The following is a 24,658-nucleotide window of genomic DNA, read 5'->3' on the forward strand; positions in this document are numbered from 1 at the left end:
ATCTATCTGTGGGCCCACAACCTCACTTCTGTGGTTATGCCCTGGAAAACCGGCAGGTATGTGCACACAAAACCTAACTCCACCATGGTATATAATAACCAAAAAAGTGAAAACAACCTAAATTCAGAATCCAAAAGGATAGATGCGTGCATGCTAAGTCACTTCAGTCCTGTCCGACTCTTTGTGACCCTATAGATTGTAGCCCGCCAGACTCCTCTGTCCATGGGATTCTCCAGGCAAGAATACCAGAGTGGGTTGCTGTGTCTTCCTCCAGGAGATCTTTCCCACCCAGGTATTGAACCCACATCTTTTATGTCTCCTGCATTGGCAGATGGGTTCTTTACCACTGCACCACCTGGGAAGCCCTTATTCTAAACTAGCAGATAAGAATTTCTGGGAAAAGGAGACACAATTATGTGAGATTCTCAATGAGTCAAGACCCTCCAATATAGGCAGAACCTCTGAGATCATCTCCTGCTACTAATGTGAGCCCAGGCTCTGAGCTGCAGATGCCCTAGGAGGTTACTGGCCCCAGTCACATGTGCCCCAAGGAGGCAGGTGCTCAGGGGTAACCCTGTGACTCTGGAGTTACACAGACAGAATCCAAATCAGGGATGGGTGACCCTGGAGAGGTTACTTTCTATGTCTGTACTTTCTGCTCTGTGAAACAAGGGTAACAGCTGTCAGCAGTAAGTCACTTCATACCTGTAAATGGCATGGTCCCATTCCTGGAGCATAGCCTTCACTCAAGAGATACCCTTATCAATCAGGTATCCCCAAGAGAAGACTCTACACATGGACTCTACACATCACCAGATGGCCAACACCAAAATCAAATTGATTATATTCTTTGCAGTCAACGGTGCCAAAGCTCTATACAGTCAGCAAAAAACAAGACTGGGAGCTGAGTGTGGCTCAGATCATGAACCCCTAATTGCCAAATTCAGACTTAAATTGAAGAAAGTGGGGGAAACCACTAGACCATTCAGGTATGACCTAAATCAAACCCCTTATGATTATATAGTGGAAGTGAGAAATAGATTTAAGGGACTAGATCTGATAGACAGAGCGCCTGGTGAACTATGGATGGAGGTTCCTGACATTGTACAGGAGATAGGAATCAAGACCATCCCCAAGAAAAAGAAATGCAAAAATGCAAAATGGCTGTCTGAGGAGGCCTTACAAATAGCTGTGAAAAGAAGAGAAGTGAAAAGCAAAGGAGAAAAGGAAAGACATAAGCATCTGAATGCAATTCCAAAGAACAGCAAGGAGAGATAAGAAAGTCTTTCTCAGTGATCAATGCAAAGAAATAGAGGAAAACAACAGAATGGGAAAGACTAGAGATCTCTTCAAGAAAATCAGAGATACCAAGGGAACATTTCATGCAAAGATGGGCTCAATAAAGGACAGAAATGGTATGGACCTAACAGAAGCAGAAGACATTAAGAAGAGGTGGCAAGAATACACAGAAGAACTGTACAAAAAAGATCTTCATGACCCAGATAATCATAATGATATGATCACTCACCTAGAGCCAGACATCCTGAAATGTGAAGTCAAGAAGGCCTTAGGAAGCATCACTATGAACAAAGCTAGTGGAGGTGATGGAATTCCAGTTGAGCTATTTCAAATCCTAAAAGATAATGCTGTGAAAGTGTTGCACTCAATATGTCAGCAAATTTGGATAACTCAGCAGTTGCCACAGGACTGGAAAAGGTCAGTTTTCATTCCAATCCCAAAGAAAGGCAATCCCAAAGAATGCTCAAACTACCACGTAATTGCACTCATCTCACATGCTAGTAAAGTAATGCTCAAAATTCTCCAAGCCAGGCTTCAGCAATACATGAACCATGAACTTCCAGATGTTCAAGCTGGTTTTAGAAAAGGCAGAGGAACCAAAGATCAAATTGCCAACATCCACTGGATCATCAAAAAAGCAAGAGAGTTTCAGAAAAACATCTATTTCTGCTTTATTGACTATGCCAAAGCTTTTGACTATGTGTATCACAATAAACTGTGGAAAATTCTGAAAGAGATGGGAATACCAGACCACCTGACCTGCCTCTTGAGAAACCTGTATGCAGGTCAGGAAGCAACAGTTAGAACTGGACATGGAACAACAGACTGGTTCCAAAGAGGAAAAGGAGTACATCAAGTCTGCATATTGTCACCCTACTTACTTAACTTCTATGCAGAGTACATCATGAGAAACGCTGGGCTGGAGGAAGCACAAGCTGGAATCAAGATTGCCTGGAGAAATATCAATACCCTCAGATATGCAGATGACACCACCTTTATGGCAGATAGTGAAGAACTAAAGATCCTCTTGATGAAAGTGAAAGAGGAGAGTGAAAAGGTTGGCTTAAAGCTCAACATTCAGAAAACTAAGATCATGGCATCCGGTCCCATCACTTCATGGCAAATAGATGGGGAAACAGTGGCTGACTTTCTTTTGGGGGTTCCAAAATCACTGCAGATGGTGATTGCAGCCATGAAATTAAAAAATTGCTTACTTCTTGGAAGGAAAGTTATGACCAACCTAGATAGCATATTAAAAAACAGAGACATTACTTTGTCAGCAAAGTTCCGTCTAGCCAAGGCTATGGTTTTTCCTGTGGTCATGTATGGATGTCAGAGTTGGACCATAAAACAAGCTGAGCGCCGAAGAATTGATGCTGGTGAACTATGGTGCTGGAGAAGACTCTTGAGAGTCCCTTGGACTGCAAGGAGATCCAACCAGTCCATCCTAACGGAGATGGGTCCTGGGTGTTCATTGGAAGGACTGATATTAAAGCTGAAACTCCAATACTGATGTGAAGAGCTGACTCATCTGAAAAGACCCTGATGCTGGGAAAGATTGAGGGCAGGAAGAGACGGGGATGACAGAGGATGAGACAACTGGATGATATTACTGACTCAATGGATATGGTTTTGGGTAGACTCTGGAAGTTGGTGATGGACTGGGAGGCCTGGCGTGCTGAGATTCACGGGGTTGCAAAGAGTCGAACACGACTGAGCGACTGAACGTAACTGAACTGAGTCGCTGTTACCTGTTCTCAGTCCCTTCCTACCAAGTTCACAGTTGCACTCAGGTACTCATGTAATTACTCACGTAATGTCTGTCTTCCCCAGCACTGCCCTTTGTGGGAAGGAATCTTATCTGTCTTATTTGTGGCCAGGCACAAAATGGGAATGCATTGAACAGGTGGAGAAAACGATGCAGGAAAGAAAGAACGCCTCCACCTATGCAGAGATGCTGGTGTTTGTGAGAGCTAAAAGTTACTAAAACAAACAAACAAAAATCCATAGACTATGAACTATGCAACTTCCAAGCTACATATCAGCAATTATTATTTTTTCATAAAACTTCCAGCAGTCTGGTATGATGAAGGTCAAGAAAATTACTAAAGGACTAAAAGAGATAATTATCCTCTTTGAAAAAAGCCTAGCTCAATAGTGACCAGATGAAGAAGAAAGGACTATAAGCAACCATGTGTTGGGGAGTCCTAAGACCAAAGGAGATAAGACTTCAAGTTGAATGTAGACAAAAGAATGCTGCCTGCCATCAAGCTATCAGCCACTGCAGCTGGCTCCAGGGTGCATACTGAGGGAATTCAGAATGGAGAAAAACAGGATACTGACCCTAGACAGCTGAGATGCATATCAAAGGAAAAATTTTAATGAACCCAGACTCTTGCATCTTTTAATATATTGAAAAGCACTAAATCACTAACTTGAGATGTCTGATTTTTTGTGATTAGCACTCCTTTGAGTTTCAACTATAGGTTTTTTCTTCCCCCCAGCAGCAAAAACTCATACATCCTAGTTCCTCCCTCACCTCTATGGAACAGTTCCCTTAGAGCTATCTAAGGGGCTTTCTCAGGTTATAAATCCTTAGTAATGGTCTCAAATAAAACGTAATTCTCAACTTTCAAGTTCTGTGGGTGTTTTTTTTTCAGTCGATATGAGGTTAAAATATCTCTGGATGGGACCAGAGGGGAAGGTCTGCAGTCACTTGTCACAGAGCAAAGGCGGCAAACACAAAGAGGAGGCAGAAGCAAGTGGAAAGCCAGAGGAGCTGATGGGAAGGTCAGGAATGCAATTACTGCGATTGGTTAAAAGGATATCGAGGAGAGGCACGCTCATATAAGCCACGGGGAGGTCCTCTGGCTCACAGCTTTCTTGGTCTAAGCTTGGGTCAAAATGATAACTAGGCTCCTTCCTTTTACACGCCTCTGAGATTCACAGAGAGCTAGCAGAGTACTAAAATCTATTTAAATTATCTCCAAGTATGCCCAGGCAGGAATTTAATGACTCATCTCAGCTTGTTGACATGCAATAGCACTGCTCTTATCTTTGTGTCAAGAAGTATAAAGAGGTAGGGAATGGGATAAAAAGGCAGGATTTTTTTTTTTTTTAAGATAAAATTCTTCCAGACAAGGCCGGAGAATAAATCAGCTGCATTTATTAAAAGTTCAAATGTAAGGACCTTATAATTACTGAAAAATGGGGTTTGCACATCACATTGTTAGTAACCCTGAGGAAGAAAATTACAGTATGTGCTTGAACTTTTAAAATGCCTTAGTCATTCTTAGCATCTATAACCCACAGGACAATATGGAAGTGCCTACATTTTTTAAATGAAAACAGGCTACTAAACTTGTTCTTTAACTTGAATATGATATGCAATTAATTATTCCTGTATGGTTTAGACTGGTCTGTTGTGGAATTCCAAAAACAACACCCCCACCACCACCCTGCCCCATTCAAAACTTAGGTAAATACACCACCCCTCAAGCTAGTAAACAGACTCCAATTTAGCGGTGTTCTTTGAAGGATAGCACTTATGTGAATGCAGAGATTCCAGGCAAGCTGTTAACAAACTGTTACCATTTGTAACCACTCTCCTGTGTGAATCAAGATTTCTCAGTATTATACAACCAAAACAATCTAGTGATATAAACTTGCAATTAGCATAGGTACTTTTCAATTCCAAATTTGGTGCTCACAAAAACTTTATAATCCTCATTTACACAAGTGTGAAGAGTTTGAACACATACAATGCATCTATCTTAAGGAAATAAGCCTTACTATATCATGGTCTAAGGTGAGGTTTGTTTTTGTTTAGTCGCTCTGTCCTGTCTGACTCTTGTGACACCATGGACTACAATCTACCAGGCTTCTCTCTCCTTGGGATCTTCCAGGCAAGAATACTGGAGTGGCTTGCCATTTCCTTCTCCAGGGGATCTTCTCAACCCAGGGATCAAACCTGTATCTCTTGTGTCTCCAGTGTTGGCAGATGGAGTCTTTACTACTGAGCCACCAGGAAAGCCCCCAAGATGAGGTTACATTTAACAGAATGTTGTATCTCTATTTTTTTAATGAAAATTTTCAAACTATTGATTTAAGTAATTTTTCTCTGCACATCGTGCACTGCTTGACAGCAAAACTTTGACATGACTTACGATTTATCATGATTGTGGGATAAAGAAAAGAGATCATAAACCAAGCAGACGCCAAACACCGTGATGCCCGTCTCTTTGACCAGCATTGCGCAGGTCCCCAGGAACAGACTGAGCAGCAGGAAGAAGGGAGAAGCCGTGGCAGGGAAACTTTCCCCAACACAACACTGGTCCACACTCCTGAAAAATAAAGTTGAGATGGTTTTACTCCAAGAAGAAATATGGGTTGCTAAGAAATGCCACCTTTTAAAGGTAAGAGCCAACACAGATTTCACTTTATTCTAAGTAGATGAGCAAAGATATCTTTAAGAATAAAATTTGCAAAGATGGGGAAAAGTAAATGACTGATAATGCTGAATTTGGTACTTAGATAAAAGCATATAAGTTATGGTAAAATATGGCATATAACAGGAACACTAAAAAGCAATTTAAAATGCTAGTATATAGAGATATACTTAGTGACATGGAAAGATGTTTAGGTGAATATATATAAAGTGAAGAGTATAAGCCACATGCATGAACTCTGGTGCCAGGTTTCCTGGGTTCAGATCACAGATCTGCTAACTAACAAGGTAACTGGGGGCAGGTCAATGCCTCCCTGTACCTCATCCTGTTTATCATTATTATTATTATTATTGTGAAGGTGTTTTATATGTTTCTGTACAAAGAAAACACTGGATAGATACCAAAACACAATCATCATTAATGTGATGAAAATATAGATACCTTAGTATTTTTCTTTTATTCTGGCTGATCTCTCTCTTTTTTTTTAATTGAAGTATAGCTGACTTACAATGTTGTATCAGTTTCTAATCTGTAGTTTTAAGTGTATTTTATGTGAGAATATTTAGGGAAAACATTTTTTTTTCTCAGCATAATTTCCAGCAGGGATTTTCTAAAACCCTCCAGTTGCTGTAAAGTCTTTTTTAACCTTACAAAAAAGAATCGGCTCCTCAGCATGAAACCTCACAGCTCCTTCTGCGGGTGACACACCAATTTGTTCCCTCTCCTCGGTAGGCCAATACATCTGCAGTTGTGACGTCTCCCCCTTATTGTTATGTCTTGGAATAATTGCCTAAATTATATTCCAAATTTGTAGGAGACAGGCTTTTTCTCCGAAGCTGGTTGACAGCTTAAATTACTCAAAGTGCGAGTGACCTGCACAACAGAAAGCTGTAGCAATGTGGCTTATTATCACACAGGTACGGATAGGCTGCAGGCCCACTCACATTCCCAAGTTTATCAACACACAGAAAAGGCCTGAGAGATCAAGTTCACACTCAAAAGTGATGGTTAATCTTGTTTTGATACCAGAGCAAACAGGAAACAATTGTTGAATTTGGGTTTACATTTCTAATATTTTCACAACACTCATATATAACTAACAATGCCATGAGGGACTTGCCAGGTGGCACAGTAGTAAAGAATCCTCCTGGCAATGCTGGAGACCCAAGAGACATGCGTTCGATCCTTGGATCAGGAAGATCCCCTGGAGAAAGAAATGGCAACCCACTCCAGTATTCTTGCCTGGAGAATCCCATGGACAGAGGAGCCTGGTGGGCTACAGTCCATGAGGTCACAAAGAATAGGACACAACTGAGCGACTAAGCACATACTCATGCAATGAAGTGGGAGGCTACAGAGTCAGGACTAGAAGCTTGGTCTTAATACATTAAGAAAAGGTTCTGCTCTTAAACCAAAACTTTGTAAGGTTTAATTCAGTTCATCCTTGATCCAAAGTCTAAGCTGTTTTACAAGGATTCTCAGCACAGCTCAGGGAAGATGATGCTTTGGTACAAGTGCTGTCCTGCAGGCTTCAGAATCCTTGGCCTCCACTCACATGCCAGGTGAGCAAAAATATCTCCAGATATTGCAAATGTCCCTGGGGACAACATGGACAAATTTGTCCCATATGGAGAACCACTGGTTTAGAACAGTGTTCCTCGCAGTCACTGTGTTTTGTAAGACTATAAGCCAATGAACTGACCCAAAGATCAAGGTTTATAAATCCTTAACCAGGCATCACTCCATGAAGCAGGACAATGGTTCAATGTCCCCCTTTATCAGGGCCAGCCACTGAGTCACTGCCCCCATTACATTCTTTTTTTGTTTTTAAGATTTTTTCTTAATTTATTCATTTTTAATTTAAGGATAATTGCTTTACTGCATTTTGCTGTTTTCTGTCAAACCTCAACATGAATCAGCCATAGGTACACATATATCCCCTCCCTTTTGAACCTCCCTCCCATCTCCCAAGCCCACCCCTAGAGGTTGATACAGAGCCCCTGTTTGAGTTTTCTGAGCCAGACAGCAAAGTCCCATTGGCTGTCTATTTTACATATGGTAACATAGTTTCCATGTTACTCTTTCCATTCATCTCACCCTTTCCTCCCTTCTTCCCATGTTCATAAGTCTATTCTCTATGTCTGTTTATCCATTGTTGCCCTGTAAATAAATTCTTCAGTATCATTTTTCCAGATTCTGTATACATGTGTTAGAAGATGATATTTCTCTTTCTCTTTCTGACTCACTTTACTCTGTATAATAGGTTCTAGGTTCATCCACCTCATCAGAACTGACTCAAATGCATTCCTTTTTATGGCTGAGTAATATTCCATTGTGTATTACATCCCATTTTTAACCCACCCCTTTGCCTATATGGTTATGTCACAACTCAGGTGAGAATCTGATCATCTTGCGGGGAAAGAGGCAATATAATGGGAGATTGTTTTATTGCTTTTCAGTCTCACAAAGCAAGAAGCTTCTGTATTTTGATGAAAGGATGTGCGAATTAGAAAATCACAGTTGAGAATAGTACTTTCAATTCAGCCTTGTCATTTTAAGCTTTAAGCTCCTTTAATGAATATAATAAAGAGGGGGCAAAAGACTAAGACCAAAATGAAAAGGACAAATTAAACAAATCATAGTTAAATAGAGGAGAGGACTATAGCCAGTATAATTTGGCTCAGAGCTGATTTCAAATTCCATTCTCAGTAAGAGGAATCAAGAAGCTAGAGCTTATCTTCCCAGCATTGGGAGAGCAGTCCTTCTAAGAGGCTATGACATAGTTCAGAATATGGCTGGAAAACAGAACAGCCTAGTCTTTGGTTAAGAGACAGTTTCCTATGCCAGGTCTCCAGGAAGCTCACAGTTATCTCACAGCCAAGAAGCTTCCCTCCTCTCTCAGGAAGGAGCTCAGAATCTACACACAAACACACACACACAGCAGAAACTCCCAGGCAAGAGCATGCCTGTAAACACAGACAAGTGCGTTCTTAGCCATACATACCTATTATAAGAGAGAAAGGCCAAAAGAAACAGCAGGCACGCCAACACATCAGCTCTGCCAACAATTCCAGCTACCTACAAATTTTGAAAAAATAAAAACCTTAGAAAACCACTTTTTCAGAGACCCATAACAGAAATGTATTTGTTTTTAGAGGAATGAAAGAAACAATAAATTAGAAAATACATTATTCTTCAATTTCTGATATATGACTAATCACTTCTGGTTATCCTAAACATTTAACAATAACTTTAGAGAAGGAGATAGAGAGGAAGAAAGGGGCAAGATTTTCATGCTTAACTTTATTTTAACCTTTCTTGACTATAATACAACTCATAATCTATCATAATATATTATTGCATATAACATATTTTCAATATCATACATATACTTAAAAATATACTATATACATTATAAATTCCTATTTTATATTCAGATGTTCTTACATTTTTGTACCTACATATATTTCATTATTTTATTTATATTATAAAATTTTAATATAATATGCCATACATGTAAATCATGTTATAAATTATATACTATAAACTTGATTATGTATTTATATTATAATTATGCAACACAGTATACATTATTATAACAAATATCACATTAATAACATATAATAACATTATATACATCATAATATATCATTTTAATTACATCTAAAGATATAAATAATATAATAGAAAGACAATGAAGACTGGTAACTGTTACAAACTTAAGATTGAAAAAGGCTAAAAAGAAACAGTGACTAATGACCATGGTTTTAGAAAATACACATCACAACTAAATTATTAAGGTATAAAGTAGCATGAATTACGCAACCTACTGTCAAATGTTTCAGACAATAAAAAATATTTCTATATATTGAAGGAGAAAGAGAGCAAGGATGATAAAGCAAATGCTGCAAAAGGTTAAAAATCGGTGACTCTGGATAAAGAGTAATATGGTCATTACACTTCTTAAGTTTGAAATTTTGTTTTTAATGTGTTACTTCAGAAAGGGACTGAAATGGAAGACGGGTGGGGGGATAAATGCCTATTTATATATCTTTGTATTATTCCACTATCTAAAACATGTGTACATTTCTCTTAATTTTTTTAAATCCAAGAAATAAAATTATGAAGGAAAAACTGGGGTATGGTTCAAAGAAAGTTTCAAAGAAAAGCTCACATGGGGAGGAAGAGTTTGCAAGAGAAATGAACAGATTTGACATTCAGGCACAGAAAACAGCTTCACCCAAATCACAGAGGACCTGAAGCCCATGGTTTGTTGAAGAGTCAATCAACAGTTCATAGCAGAAAATAGATTTCTGGGAAATATACCTATAAATATCCTCAAATAATGAGCAAACTTTGCAGTCATGAAGGAGAGGTGATGACACACCCATGGAGCTAGACCACCCAAGGCTTGAATATAGACTCCTCTTGCCATGTGAGTGAGACTCAACTTTGTCATCTTTAAGTTCTGAGATTTGGTTTTGTTATTTTTAAAATGAGTATTACACCCCCTACCTCATGTTACTGCTGTAATAAGTAAAATGATATATTGGGTTGGCCAAAAAGTTCTTTGGGTTTTTCCAAATGAACTTTTTGGCCAGCCCAATATACATAAAGTGCCCACTCGGTGTTGATGCCCTTCTGTCTTCCTTTTCTCTGCAGAGCAAGGGAGGGAGACTCTTATCACTGAGGTTTTCCCGTGTGACGTACAGAAATCATCTTTTTACATTAAGGTTTACCTGTGTGATATTTTATGTTAACCTTGCTAGATAATCCAATATATCTATTAGTTAAAATCTAAATAAAAAATAATTCAATTAAAAACCTGCATCTGGATGGATAGCGAGTCACATAATTGAGAAAAATTCTAGTCTAATCCACATCAAGAGAAACCTGGACATGGCCAAAGAATTTCACTGTCAATACAGAACTGAAAGCTCTTACCTAAAGTGGCTGTTCAGGCTGTTCATTGATCCCTTAATCTATAAGGAACTTGAGTGACACATCAGGAAGAATGCGTGAGGGAAGTAGGCAGTGACAGTGTGGTTTCACCTCAGTGTCAAGGCCCGGCTCAGCCTCGCAGTCTGTAAAGCTACCACTGCATACGATTCATTTCTGAAGCCTAGCTCTGCTCATCTACACCACTGCCTCCTAGAGCCCTGAGCTCAGCATCACCTGCAAGACCTCTGGAAGGTTCAACAGCGAGCCCAGCTCCCCAGCAGCAAAGTCCTGGGATGAGGCCAGGCATCTGGGCCCAGAGGGACAGCCATCACAGCAGAATGGACTGTGGCCAACTCGGACACAGCGAGACTCCCAGGTTGGTAGTGGGGGTACCAAGCTGGAACGAGGCAATCACAAGCTGGGCGAGTGAAACCGACACTGGGAAGACGCCTGGAGCCCTGCTTCTCGAGCTGTAGTCAGTCAGCTCTGCTGGGAGACAGCAGCAACAGCAGCATGTGCCAGCTGGACGTGCCCAGATATAAAGAATGCAGTGTCCCTTGGAGCAGAAGCTCAGAAGGGGTGTTGAAAAGTTGGTGCTAACATCGAAGACTCTGTTGCCAGCTCCAAACCCCCATGTAGTCACTGAACCCCTATTCTACATCCCTGTTAAGCTGGGGTCTCTGGGGGCAAGAAGGCTAGTGTCTTAAAAACAAAGTGACTGTCATCAGCTAGTATATGTCCAGACCAGCCAAACGCTGCAAGTCAATTTGTCAATGTCATCTTGTTCAGTAATTGCATGTATCACTCCCTTCAACAAACATTTTCCAAACGCCTCCTCTTTGCCAGGTATTAGGCCAGCTGGAGGGATAAAGCCTGTCCCAAGCAGTTAGTATCTGGTGGGGAGTCAAAAAAGGGTATTAAGAGGTTACAAGGAAACTGCATGCATTGTAAAGGGGAGAAATCACAGCCATGAGAAGACTGAAGGGATTAATTTGGACTGCAGGATCCGAGAAGGCTTCATGGAAAGGCTGGCTGTATTCACCAGGACTTACAGGTCTGGCACGGAGGACTTCAGGAAACTCGAGACAGGGAGATGTGAATTCTGGGCCAGAAAGGGAATGCAGCATTCCAGGGAGAGGAAAGAGAGGTCTGTAAGCGTGTGGGTGTTTCTGGCAGGGAAGGCATAAAGTGATGAGAGTGTGTGTGTGTGTGTGTGTGTGTGTGTGTGTGTTTAGTCGCTCAGTCATGTCTGACTCTTTGTGACCCAATGGACTGTAGCCTGCTAGGCTCCTCTGTCCATGGGATTTTCCAGGCAAGAATACTGCAGTGGATTGCCATTTCCTTCTCCAGGGCATCTTCCTGACCCACGGATCGAATCCACATCTCCTGTATAGCAGGAGGATTTTTACCCACTGAGCCAAGACAGTGATGACAGCATAGATTAGTGAAAGGGGGGCAGCAGTGGGCAACAGAAAGCAAAGATGAAATGTTAAGTTGGATCCCCTTGGGCTTGATTCCACAACAATGTAGGCTGAACCATAGGGTGCTGGGAAGTACAGAAAGACTGGTCAAAGATATCAATACAGAGACGGACAGCAATTATTTCTGCCCTCAAACTGCAGGTTTCCATCACCAATCGGGAAGTTGTAACCTGGGAAATGTATTCCTTTAAGAAATATTTAAACATTTGAAAAACATTAGTGAACCTAATTGAGTTGAATTCAAATAATGTAATGTTCAGATCTCCTAGAAAGCTTTACAGAATCACAAGGGGGAGCTGCCAATTAAGGACTTCATTTGCCCCTAGAACTTGTTACTGCTTGGACTATCACTCGTAGGATTTGTATGAAGTATACTATATGTATAAAGTGATTAATTATGTTATCTGCAAAATGAGTTCTCCCGGTATCAGACTGAGCAGGAACACACACTTAACACAGGGCCACAGCTGAAAGCTAGACGGGCTGATTAGATCATGACCAATTTTTTCCCTGAGTACTCTGTTCCAGCCTTGGAAATGCTCATCCTAACTTTCAGCTCCATGTGTAAGCATTTCCTGTTCTTGTTTTTGACTTGACATATAAACATTCCTTCAAACAGTAATGTCTTGTGATGACTGTTAAGTTTTAATTCTCATAGGAGAATTTCAATGATTTCCCCCATCTTCCTACTTTCTCCACTGATTTTTCTCATGATTCAGAATTAAGTAAAACCCATAAATTTACCAAGAAATATACTGTCAGGAAACCCAAGAATCACAGATTTTCAATGAGGAAAGTCTACCTTATTCACTGTATAGTCCTGCATTGATTGACTATATTCTGGTCACTCAAATATTTATTTAAAAATTAATAAATGAATTTGTTCATCTCTACTTAAGTTGGAAATAATTTTTCCCTTCACTGGAATTCTAGTTTTACCACAACATATTGCTTTGTCTTCTATGTTTTTATGTGTATGCTCTTTGGCTTTCTAGAGGTTTATGAACAAACTGTGGGTAGGGAATCCACTGCCCACTCACATATCCCCTTGGCACCTGGCAAAGGGCCTGTACCAAGCAAGGACTCATTAACAATTTGTTGACTATATAATTAAGAAAGCAAATTGTTAATCATATCAACATGCTTAAACTAAACCTTCCTCCCCTCCAATTCAAACCCTCTATCCTTCCTGTCATAATTGATGGTCCCATTTTTATTCTTGTTTAACAGAGGGGGGATATATTCTACTAAATCCCTCTTTCACCACACTATGGTCTGTTTTTCTTTTTTTTAACCATTTATCACTGTGTTCATAATGCACAATTCTTTTTTTACTATTCCTCTGTTCTCCTTTTTAGAAACCTAAACTAATATCTATAATTAAATAATGGTTTCTAGATTTTACTTTCCAGTATAGTGTATTATGTAGGTCAAATTTCTTTACTTTCTTATGCCTCCCCTATCTCCTTGTAAATGCAAATAGTTTAATATTTTTCCCTAAATAAATGTCCATCTCTCAGGCTGCTTTTGTCCCCATAATTGTCTTACCATGGATTTTTTCTTTTTTTCCGATTAGTACGAAAGTTGGTTGAAACTCTTTCTTAAAGGTCATTTTGCTAACAGAATTTTCCCTTTTTCTTAGATTTCAACCTAACTCTATCAGCTCATGATCACACTGAATTTTATGCTCTCCTTTTCTGCAAGCACAGAATTAGGACTGGTCTTATTCTACTCATTTGTTCTTTCCTACACAAATTTTTTCCAAGACCCTCTAAGCATGAATTTTCAAATCTATCTAAGAAACTGTCAGAAACATAATGAAGTCAATGGGCTTAGATTAAAACATTGCCATTGACCCAGTGTCATATGTTCTATATGGCTAGGAGTAGGTGGTGCTTGATTATTTCTCTTCATTTAACAATAATATTGAAAATTTATGCATCATTTTTATCTTTTAAAATTTATATCTAAAATATTTCATCATAACTTTAAATAGTTCAAAGGATTTAACTTCCTGTGCATTTTAGAAATTGATATTTTTAAATGGGCCATAAAGTTACTGTTTTTAATGTACCAAATGAACCTGAAACATACCACAGCAGTTTGAAGCTCACCATCTTACATTTACACAAATATGAACAGGCTCTTCTTTAAATGAGACATTTCACGTGCCCTTTCCCTTTGAAATCATGTTTCCATTTTATTTCCCCCTCAGCAATTTTTTCTTAATATGCTTTGTAATTACATTTTAAAAATTCTATTTATCATCTCACTCTATAATAAAAATGTATATATAATTAGATTAATTTTTTAAAGTTCCTGTGATCAAAAGCACCTAAATTTTCTGAATTTTCAAAATTGTTGAATTTTCAATTTTGTATTATTATTCCAATTAGTATTATTTTCAATTGCTAAATATATTGTAAGTTAGAAAAAATGATGAAAATTATTGAATAAAGAATAGTCCTCAATATATAGGTGTAGGTTTTTTTTAATAAATTCAGTTATCTATGACTGAATATTACTTTTTGTTAGAAAAAGGAAGTATGCGGCATCAAATTCTATTTGTAGCTTTTGTATTTAAACACAATTCACATAAATGAGGACAGAAGTAACTATGTTAAAGCAGTGACAATTCTTTGAACACCCAAGTTCTCTGCAAAATCATAGCAATCTATCATTTTGCATAATGTTTAATGATCTACGAGCTGACAACTCTACCAGGTTCTCCTTTAACCTTGTTGAAAGTAAATAAATGAAGTGTACCAATCATTAGAGTTACCTGTCATTAGATTCATTTGCTTTCACAGTTTCTCAAAACTAAGGAAAAAAGCCTTGACTGAGACTTTGAAAAGGATTATTACTTATACTTTACAGCTCTCCACCTACAGGCACCTTGTTCAGTTCAAAATACTCAGGAAGAACTGGGAAAATTACACTTAACAAAGTAATTGTTTATAAAATAATTTTCTCCCTTATCACTCTAAATATACTTGTGTCAAAACCTGGGGCTTACAGATTTAGAATTTTGTTTGTGGCAAATGTCCATCACATGGCCTTACCAGCCCTCATTATCAAACCAATTGGCCAAATCAGACATCTTGCTTCAGATCAAATGAAAGTATTATGCATCCCCATGACAAGAATCTTGCAGGCCACCATACCTTACTTCTAATACCATGCTGCCTTCTTCACAGAAACATGTATAGACAGAAAAGGACATAAACCTACTTTGGGTTTATGATGCCTTAATTAGAGGAGACTTGGCTGACACCAAAATATCAAACTGGTTCACTGTATGGTGCCATTTGTACCCCTGGGCATGGTAAGATTCTGATGTATGCAAGACATTCCTTATTTTTTTAATATAAGAAAAAGGCAACTGAAAGGGGAAGAGGGAGAGGAGAATCAACTTGACACTTTTCCCCCAGGTTCTCAGACCTAGATGTAAACTGTAGGATGTGAACTGTAGGAAAATGTCCGGATGCAATCTGTGACTCTTGAGACAATTCTTATAAAACTGTGGTACCCATGTACTTCTTGCAAAGTCTTCACCCACCCTGAGCAATACATAAACTAAACCAGCTGTGGCTACTGAGATGTGAAGCCAGGCTAGATGACACCATCTTGGTGCATAATTAAGCCCATATTTTAAGTAAGACTCCAGATCTATACTTTCTAAACACATTTCTCATCATCCTCCAAATAACTTAGCTCATACTAAATAACTTGGAAAACTATTGGGAAGTCTCGAAAGTGTGTTTAATTTGAAGAATGTCAGTTCAACTTTTTATGGTCTTCCCCCAGCTCCTGGGCTTCCTATGTGGCTCAGTGGTAAAGAATCCACCTGCCAAGCAGGAGACATGGGTTCTATCTCTGGGTCATGAAAGCCTCCTGGAGAAGGAAATGGCAACCCACTCCAGTATTCTTGCCTGGGAAATTCCATGGACAAGGAGTCTGGTGGGCTACAGTCCATGGGGTCGCCAAGAGTTTAGCGACTAAACAACTCTAGCACTTAAGAGTTCTGGATCATAAATGTTATAAATATTAAGCAGAGCAAGAATAGGTTAAAAAATCATAGAGCAGGAACAAAAACTCAGCATGCTAAGTATCTCAAAATGCCCCTCGCTCTTTAAAACACATTAGGACTTAAATTTTCCACAAATAAAGAACTGTGGTCATTTATGACTACCTGTAATAATGACAGTGGCTATTTAGAAAAGCAGTTAAGTCCTGGAGGTGCAATAAAGGCCATTAGAACATTTAAAAAGAAAAGTTGTCAAGCAGAAATGATTTATATATAAAGATAAACACTTCAGGAGAGCTTTAAATTCACATGGTTTTGAGAGGAGAAAAAGATGACTTTTGGTTTCATTATTTCATTGAGCCCCAGTGACACTCACCGCCTCTGTGTGAACAGGATGCACAGCAAAAAGTAACGCCGTAACAAAAGCAAGTCCACGATTCTTGAAGACAGTTTTGTCACAGGTGTACATCAGCACAAGGGTCACTAGGCAGTGTAAAATGACATTTACTGCGTGGAAGTAGAATGGGTCCATGCCAGTCAAAAAGATGTTTAGCCTGTGACAACAAATAAAAACTGAATTAGCTACAAACAGAAGGCAAGCACAAGGAAAGCAAAGGAATCCATCGCTTTAAAAGGAAAGTTATTTAATTATTTTTAAATGATTCTACTATCAGGTTACTCTATATATCTAAGTTTTTTCCTATCTAAAAAATTTTCTAGCTGCAGAAATCTTTGTAAATGCATTATGATATTACTTCAGAAAACTTGGTGGCCTCACTGAAAAGGCAGACAGGTGTGGAATGCTTTTCTTCCCTCACTCGCTTTTTCCCCTCACTCTCTGGCTGGTGCAAACACCTCCCAGTACTCTTGTTTCACTAACACCTCTTCCTAAGCAGCTGAGTGTTCACAGGCAAGTCCTCGGTGCTGCAGCTTGGAGCCATGGTCACCAGCGATGAGAAAGAGACCAAGAAACTGGCACCTCTAGGTCAAGGTTGGGATAAACCAGGTATGACTGTGTTCTCTCACCCACAGTGCCACCAGGAAACAAATTTCCAGATTATGCACAAGGAATCATTGTTAATTACCACCCCACAAGGCATCTCTAGGGTATCTACCCACCATTACCAGCTGTAGCTGAAATTATTAATATAAGGGTGAGAATGAGCATAGCATTTCAGAATTTGTATTAAATGTTCTCTAACAGCAATTCCTATAGAATCTCAGAATCTGAATTCCAGGACTACAACAAAAAGAAAATAAAAAGAGAACCACAATCAGAAGAGAAATTTGTTGTTCAAAATTTTAAACACTTTCACAGAGAGACTTCTGAAGGTAGCCTTTAAGTTAAGAATAGGACATCATGTCCTCAAATAAGTCTGTGGGGTTATAGAAAAAAATGCAACTGCATAGGGAATGGTTCTCTTGGGAGAACACACACACCCTAAGTGGTATTGTCTATAGCCATCTAGACTCCAGTCCATTTTACCAAAACAGTAATTCCATATCTTTATCCTCACACTCTTGATCTGCTTCTCTTACACAGCTACCTCCGCTTTGCCAAAAACAGCTGAGAATCTAAAAGTCAACTTTAGCGATGGCATACGCATATTCTAAATACTTGAGTTGATTCAGCTTTAATTTACAGAATTTTAAACATCTCAAGCTTTATTTGGACACACGAATCTAAATGTCATAGTTACTAATCAACTCAATTTTCATTTCCACTGAAGTAATCATGGTCCCAACTAAGCCTAAAAAAATGAATTCCTGGCCAACTCCAGGGGCCCAATGCAAAATCCAAGACAGCTGTGTTGCAGACCTATGCATCTGCGTACACCCCAAGGTGCTTAAGATAGGAGCCTGGTGTGAAATACCTCCTTCAGAGGGAAAGAAGAAAGGGCCATGAACAAGGGGACTGGTATGTCGGCTAAAGAAGGGAGAACAGCATCCCTGCCATTCCAGGACACGAGGACCTACATACACATGGTGAGAGAGCTGCTGGAAATCAGAAAGCACAGGATGGGGCTTCCCTGCTGGCTCAGTGGTAAAGAACCCAGCTGCCAATGCAGGCGACGTGGGTTTGATCCCTGATCCGAGAAGATCCCAAATGCTGCAGAGCGACTGCTGAGCCTGTGCTCTGGAGCCCAAGAGTCTCAACTCCTGAGCCCACTTACTGAAGCCTGTGATCCCTAGAGTCCAAGCCTCCCAGCAAGAGAAGCCACCACAATGAGAAGCTTCTGCACCAAAATTAGAGAGTAGCTCACTTAGCAATGAAGGCCCAGTACAGCCAAAATTACATAAATAAGATGTAAAAAAAGAAAGAAAGCACAGGATGGAGGAGCTGTGAGAAGGATAAGCCCGAGTCCCTGTCCTTGGGGAAGGTGGGGTGGTCCCCTGACAGCCCACTCCCCTGACGTTGATTCTATTCTGTTTCCACTTCACCAGGCTGAGTTTTCCAGACCAGCTAAGCCATTCATTTAAAATTCATTCACATTCATCTCAGTGAGAGAAAATAGGCAATTTCATATGCGATAGGTCTCTAGGTTGTCAATATATATAATAAGAGGCTTTACAAATTGCACACCCTTTGCCCCAAAATTCCACTTCTAGAAATTTTCTGTAAGGAAAAAACAGAAAAGTATTCAAAGATACATATATATATATATACATATGTGATACTGTGATGCAGTAAGAATATGTATTTTGATCTTCATCCCAACTCCTGGTTAGAGACCCTAAAACCTTTGTAATTTCCTAAGCGATAAAGGTGCAAGAAATATCTTTTGTTTTAATAGTTGGTCTCTGCCCCCAAGTTCCTGGCACCACTCTCCTAGATTCCTTGCAGTTTCCTAAGTGATAAGAGCACTGGAAGCACCTTTTGTTTTAATACTTGGTGTTTGGCTCTGGTTCCTGACCCAGAGCTCCTAAATCTCTTAGAATTCCCTGGGAGATAGGAGTGACTTTTGTCTTAACAAGCTGATTCTTAGCGGGCTCCTGGGTGGCTTCAGGATGGGAGCTGGTCAAGAGAAAGACCACAAGCGATTAGAAGCTTGGAACTTTGAGTCCACCCCCATCCTCAGGAAGAGGAGAGTTGAGGGAGGCTGAGCTAATAATTGATCACGCCTACATGATGACACTTCCAAAAAAATTCCCGGAACTGTGGGGTTTGGAAGGCTTCCAGGTTGGTGAACACTTCACCGTGCCAGCAGAGTGACAGAACCCAGCTCCAGAGGGACAGAAGCTCCTGTATTCAGCACTCTCCAGGCTCTGCCCTATCCATTTCTTCATCTGGCTATGATCTGTACCGTTTATCACACCCTCCTTTATATAATAGACTGGTTTCCCTGAGTTCTGTGAGCCATTATAGCAACTTATCAGGTCTGAAGGGGGAGGTCATGGGAAACCCCAACTTGTAGCCCAAAAGTGAAAGTGTCAGTCTCTTATTCGTGTCTGACTCTTTGAGACCCCCAGAGACTGTAGCCTGCCAGGTTCCTCTGTCCATGGAATTCTCCAGGCCAAGAATACTGGAGCTGGTAGCCACTCCCATCTCTAGGGTATCTTCCTTACGCAGGGATCAAACTGGGTCTTCTGCATCGCAGAGAGATTCTTTACCATCTGCGTCACCAGGGAAGACCCAACTTGCAACCAAGTCAGGCATAAATGTGAGTAACCTGAGGACCAGTACTTGTGATTGCTGTCTGAAGAGGGGGCACTCTTGTAGAACTGAGCCCTGACCTGGGGGCTCTGATGTTAACTCCAGGCAGACAGTGTCCAAATTGACTGAATTCCAGGACACCCAGCAAGTGTGAGAGAACTGTTTGGTGTAGGATAAACCCACATATCTGGTGTTAGAAATCTTGTGAGTTTAAGTAGAGGCAGAAAGAGGAATTTTCCTGTCAATGTACAAACATTGTGTTAATTATAAAAAATGGCAACACAGAGATGGCAAAACATCTAATAAACCTTTATGTATTTATCTATTCTCTGGAGAAGGAAATGGCAATGCACTCCAGTATTCTTGCCTGGAAATCCCATGGACAGAGGAGCCTGGTGGGCTATATACAGTCCATTGGGTCACAAAGAGTCAGAAACAACTGAGTGACTGAGCACATTCCCACGATGATATACTTTAGATCATAACTCTGGATTACAAATATAGCACTGTTTTTTAAAAAAAGACAAAGGACTTGTTATTTTTCCAATTTATTTGTTATTCAACCATTTAACAAGCAAAAGCATCATTAAAGATGATGTTATTACTATGTTATGACATGTTTATGAGATACTTAACATACACTCCTTTCCCCTTCCAAAATGATATAAAATAGGAGGCATGACTCATCCATGTGTCTATATGTATCATATCTAAAAATGGGCAGATGTTATCCATATAGATTATTTCTGGAAATTGATTAGGAGTGAGTGCTTGGTGTTGTAAATGAATTCAATTAGATCCAAAAGTATAAAATAAGTTGGTGAATGGGGAACCACTGTAGAGATAAGGTAACAGTGTGAAAGCCCCTCACCTGGTACCTTAATCTAAGCTTTGAGAAATCAACAAAAATCTAGTTATGAGAATTTCCCAAATATCTAAAAACATGGAGCTTGAACTCTCTAAATGATAGATAAGTGAGCTTAAGATGAAATGGTAACAAAATTTTTGAATATATCCTATGTGTGAGCACTAGAAAAAGAATCTCTAATTCTGAGAGTTACTACAGGTTCACAAAAAGGGATTTAACTGATTAACTTCGGGAGAGGGGTGTGATAGACATGTTACATCTTTAACAATGTCATTAAATAGGCTCTCTCAGAATCTCCTGGCATACAAGACAGAATAAAACAGATATGAGCTAACAGAGAGTGGTGAATACTAAATCAATATCTCCTTGGCTGGAGACCTCCAGGGTATGTCACAGCATTCTGATAATATCTCTGGTCTGTCCAATATTTTTATCAAAGGCTTAAATGAATCCGTAGTGTATGCTAACCAAGCCTGCACATGGCCTGTATCAGGGAAGGAGAGTAACTATACTGAAGACTGAGCTTCACAAAGAGCTTAAATGACTAAAATTGAGAGCTAACTCTAACAGAATTAGACAGAATATGGGTAACAGTAAAGACCCACATTTAGACACAAAATAGAACAAAATCTTTGCAATCCAGATTAAAACTCTACACGTTGTATTGTCCAAGGGTTGTTAGTCTACCCGAAAGTCAGAGTTACTGTGTCCTAGCTATCAAAACAGACCAAAGCACCAACACCGTTAGTCAGGGAACTGCCAAAGTCAGTATTTTTCACATCAATGCACTCTAACAGATATTTACTGAACACCTGCTAGTTGCTGGGTGTAACGCAGGGCCCACATGAACAAACAGAAGACATGGCACTTCCACCAAAGAGTTAATGGCACGGTAGGAGAAAGAGAGAAAAGTAATTCATATAAGAGAATTCCAGCAGGAGAACCTACCAGGTACTGAGATAAGAAGATAAAGGCGTTCTCCCTGTGAATGGGAGAGGGAAGGGGGTGATATCCAACATGGGGCAGCAGCCCCTCAAGGTGTTACTTAAATGCTGGAGCACCTTCACAGGACAGCTTCAGGATGCTGGGGGAGGGAGTCTCAAAGTGATGTCTCAGGGAGGTAGGTTTGAGGAATGGGTAATGCTCAGCCTGCAGAAAGATGACAGACACATATGAAACCAAGTTTTTCAGGGGAAAGGCTCTTTGGCAAATTTATAGCTTTATCCCCAGTGTCTATCCCTGGTATGTGCTATTACGCAATAAAACATGTGATTTCACATAAAAATTTCCAACTTTTCTTCAAATCTTAAAAGATGTGGCAACTCTGGGCCTCCATGGTCACATGGAAATACCTGGGTGCCAATTTAGGTGGGTCAAGTACTCATAATTTGCCACGGGGTCTTCCAACTGCTGGGGGGCAGACTTCAGCTCAAAGAAAAATGTAATCTAAAACTAAAATCAGTGGTGGGATAAGCAGGAATGTTCACAGAGAAGCCTGACAACAGCCTACCTTAAATACCATCTACAGAGAACAATCTCAGTTTTCATGTCACCATGAATGTACTTCCATTACAGCATTTAATCAGTTTTTAACTCTTTTACTATATTCTTCAAGTGTTATGAGAATTTTTCATTCATTGTTAGAAATTAACTTTTTTGTCATTGTATCTATCTCAGTTGGAACACAGTAGATTCTAAATGGAGGTTTATGAATGAACAAATAAACTGACATTAAGCTGGAAGTTGGAAAAAAAACCATCTTTTCCTTTCAACTCAAATAATCTCTAAGTTTATTTGATTTAACTTTCATTTCTAATTTAAAACTAGGCCAAGCAGTAGGAAATAAAACTTTTTTCCTAAAAAAATCTTAATAGTCATGTCTGCCTGACTGAAAGCCTTCCAGACTTTGGCAGATAAAATGCAAACAGCCCCTTCTCCCTCTGAGCTCCTCTGAGCTCCTCTGCCTCCTTGTAAAACTGCCCAGAAAAGGGAGGGGGCACATGCAGCACACAGCAATAGGAGGACCAATTCCCAAGAAAGACCACAGGGTCACAAGGGGTGACATCGAAGAGTCACAGGAGGAGGGGTGAGGAGGGGAGGAAAAGACTCATTGGTTTTGCCCCCCAAGTAATGCACACTCTTCTGCTTCTGTTAGGTCCATACCATTTCTGTCCTTTATTGAGCCCATCTTTGCATGAAATGTTCCCTTGGTATCTCTAATTTTCTTGAAGAGATCTCTAGTCTTTCCCATTCTATTGTTTTCCTCTATTTCTTTGCATTGATCGCTGAGGACAGCTTTCTTATCTCTCCTTGCTATTCTTTGGAACTCTGAATTCAAATGGGTATATCTTTCCTTTTCTCCTTTGCCTTTCGCTTCTCTTCTTCTCACAGCTATTTGTAAGGCCTCTTCAGACAACCATTTTGCTTTTCTGCATTTCTTTTTCTTGGGGATAGTCTTGATCCCTGTCTCCTATACAATGTCACGAACCTCCATCCATAGTTCATCAGGTACTCTATCTATCAGATCTAGTCCCTTAAATCTATTTGTCACTTCCACTGTATAATCATAAGGAATTTGATTTAGGTCATACGTGAATAATCAAAGAAAGGCAATGCCAAAGAATGCTCAAACTACCACACAATTGCACTCATCTCACATGCTAGTAAACTAATGGTCAAAATTCTCCAAGCCAGGCTTTAGCAATATGTGAACTGTGAACTTCCAGAAGTTCAAGCTGGTTTTAGAAAAGGCAGAGGAACCAGAGATCAAACTGCCAACATCCACTGGATCATCGAAAAAGCAAGAGTTCCAGAAAAACATGTATTTCTGCTTTATTGACTATGCCAAAGCCTTTGACTGTGTGGATCACAATAAACTGTGGAAAATTCTGAAAGAGATGGCAATACCAGACCACCTGACCTGCCTCTTGAGAAACCTGTATGCAGGTCAGGAAGCAACAGTTAGAAATGGACATGGAACAACAGCCTGGTTCCAAATAGGGAAAGGAGTACATCAAGGCTGTATATTGTCACCCTGCTTACTTAACTTATATGCAGAGTACATCATGAGAAATGCTGGACTGGATGAAGCACAAGCTGGAATCAAGACTGCCGGGAGAAATATCAATACCCTCAGATATGCAGATGACATCACCCTTATGGCAGAAATCGAAAAAGAACTAAAGAGCCTCTTGATGAAAGTGAAAGAGGAGAGTGAAAAAGTTGGCTTAAAGCTCAACATTCAGAAAACTAAGATCATGGAATCCGGTCCCATCACTTCAAATAGATGGGGAAACAGTGGAAACAGTAGCTGACTTTATTTTTCTGGGCTCCAAAATCACTGCAGATGGTGATTGCAGCCATGAAATTAAAAGACGCTTACTCCTTGGAAGGAAAGTTATGACCGACCTAGATAGCATATTAAAAAGCAGAGACATTACTCTGTCAACAAAATTCCGTCTAATCAAGGCTATGGTTTTTCCAGTAGTCATGTATGGATGTGAGAGTTGGACTATAAAGAAAGCTGAGCACCGAAGAATTGATGCTTTTGAACTGTGGTGTTGGAGAAGACTCTTGAGAGTCCCTTGGACTGAAGGGAGATCCAACCAGTCCATCCTAAAGGAGATCAGTCCTGGGTGTTCATTGGAAGGACTGATGTTGAAGCTGAAACTCCAGTACTTTGGCTACCTAATGCAAAGAGCCAACTCATTTGAAAAGACCCTGATGCTGGGAAAGATTGAGGGCAGGAGAAGGGGACAACAGAGGGTGAGATGGTTGGATGGCATCACCGACTCAATGGACATGAGTTTGAGTAAACTCCAGGAGTTGGTGATGAACACAGGCCTGGCATGCTGCGGTTCACGGGGTCTCAAAGAGTCAGACAAGACTGAGCGACTGAACTGAACTGAATGCACACTCTTACAGCCTAGAGCTCCAGAT

The 24,658-nt window shown here is 39.9% G+C and overlaps 1 protein-coding gene across 2 annotated transcripts in view; it reads right to left on the reverse strand.

Moving 5' to 3' along the window:
• Positions 1-24,658, reverse strand: part of TMTC1 (transmembrane O-mannosyltransferase targeting cadherins 1) — a 288,889-nt gene that overhangs the window by 250,126 nt on the left and 14,105 nt on the right. For both annotated transcript variants that reach the window (XM_070453869.1, XM_070453868.1), the window contains exons 2-4: positions 16,573-16,750; positions 8,752-8,825; positions 5,466-5,642 (exon numbers count right to left, since the gene is read on the reverse strand). In XM_070453869.1, the coding sequence (XP_070309970.1) occupies positions 5,466-5,642; positions 8,752-8,825; positions 16,573-16,750 (429 nt within the window). The remainder of the gene's footprint in view (positions 1-5,465; positions 5,643-8,751; positions 8,826-16,572; positions 16,751-24,658) is intronic.

The sequence above is a fragment of the Odocoileus virginianus genome, chromosome 23 (genome assembly GCF_023699985.2).
Source record: "Odocoileus virginianus isolate 20LAN1187 ecotype Illinois chromosome 23, Ovbor_1.2, whole genome shotgun sequence".
In the NCBI taxonomy this organism is placed as follows: domain Eukaryota; kingdom Metazoa; phylum Chordata; class Mammalia; order Artiodactyla; family Cervidae; genus Odocoileus; species Odocoileus virginianus.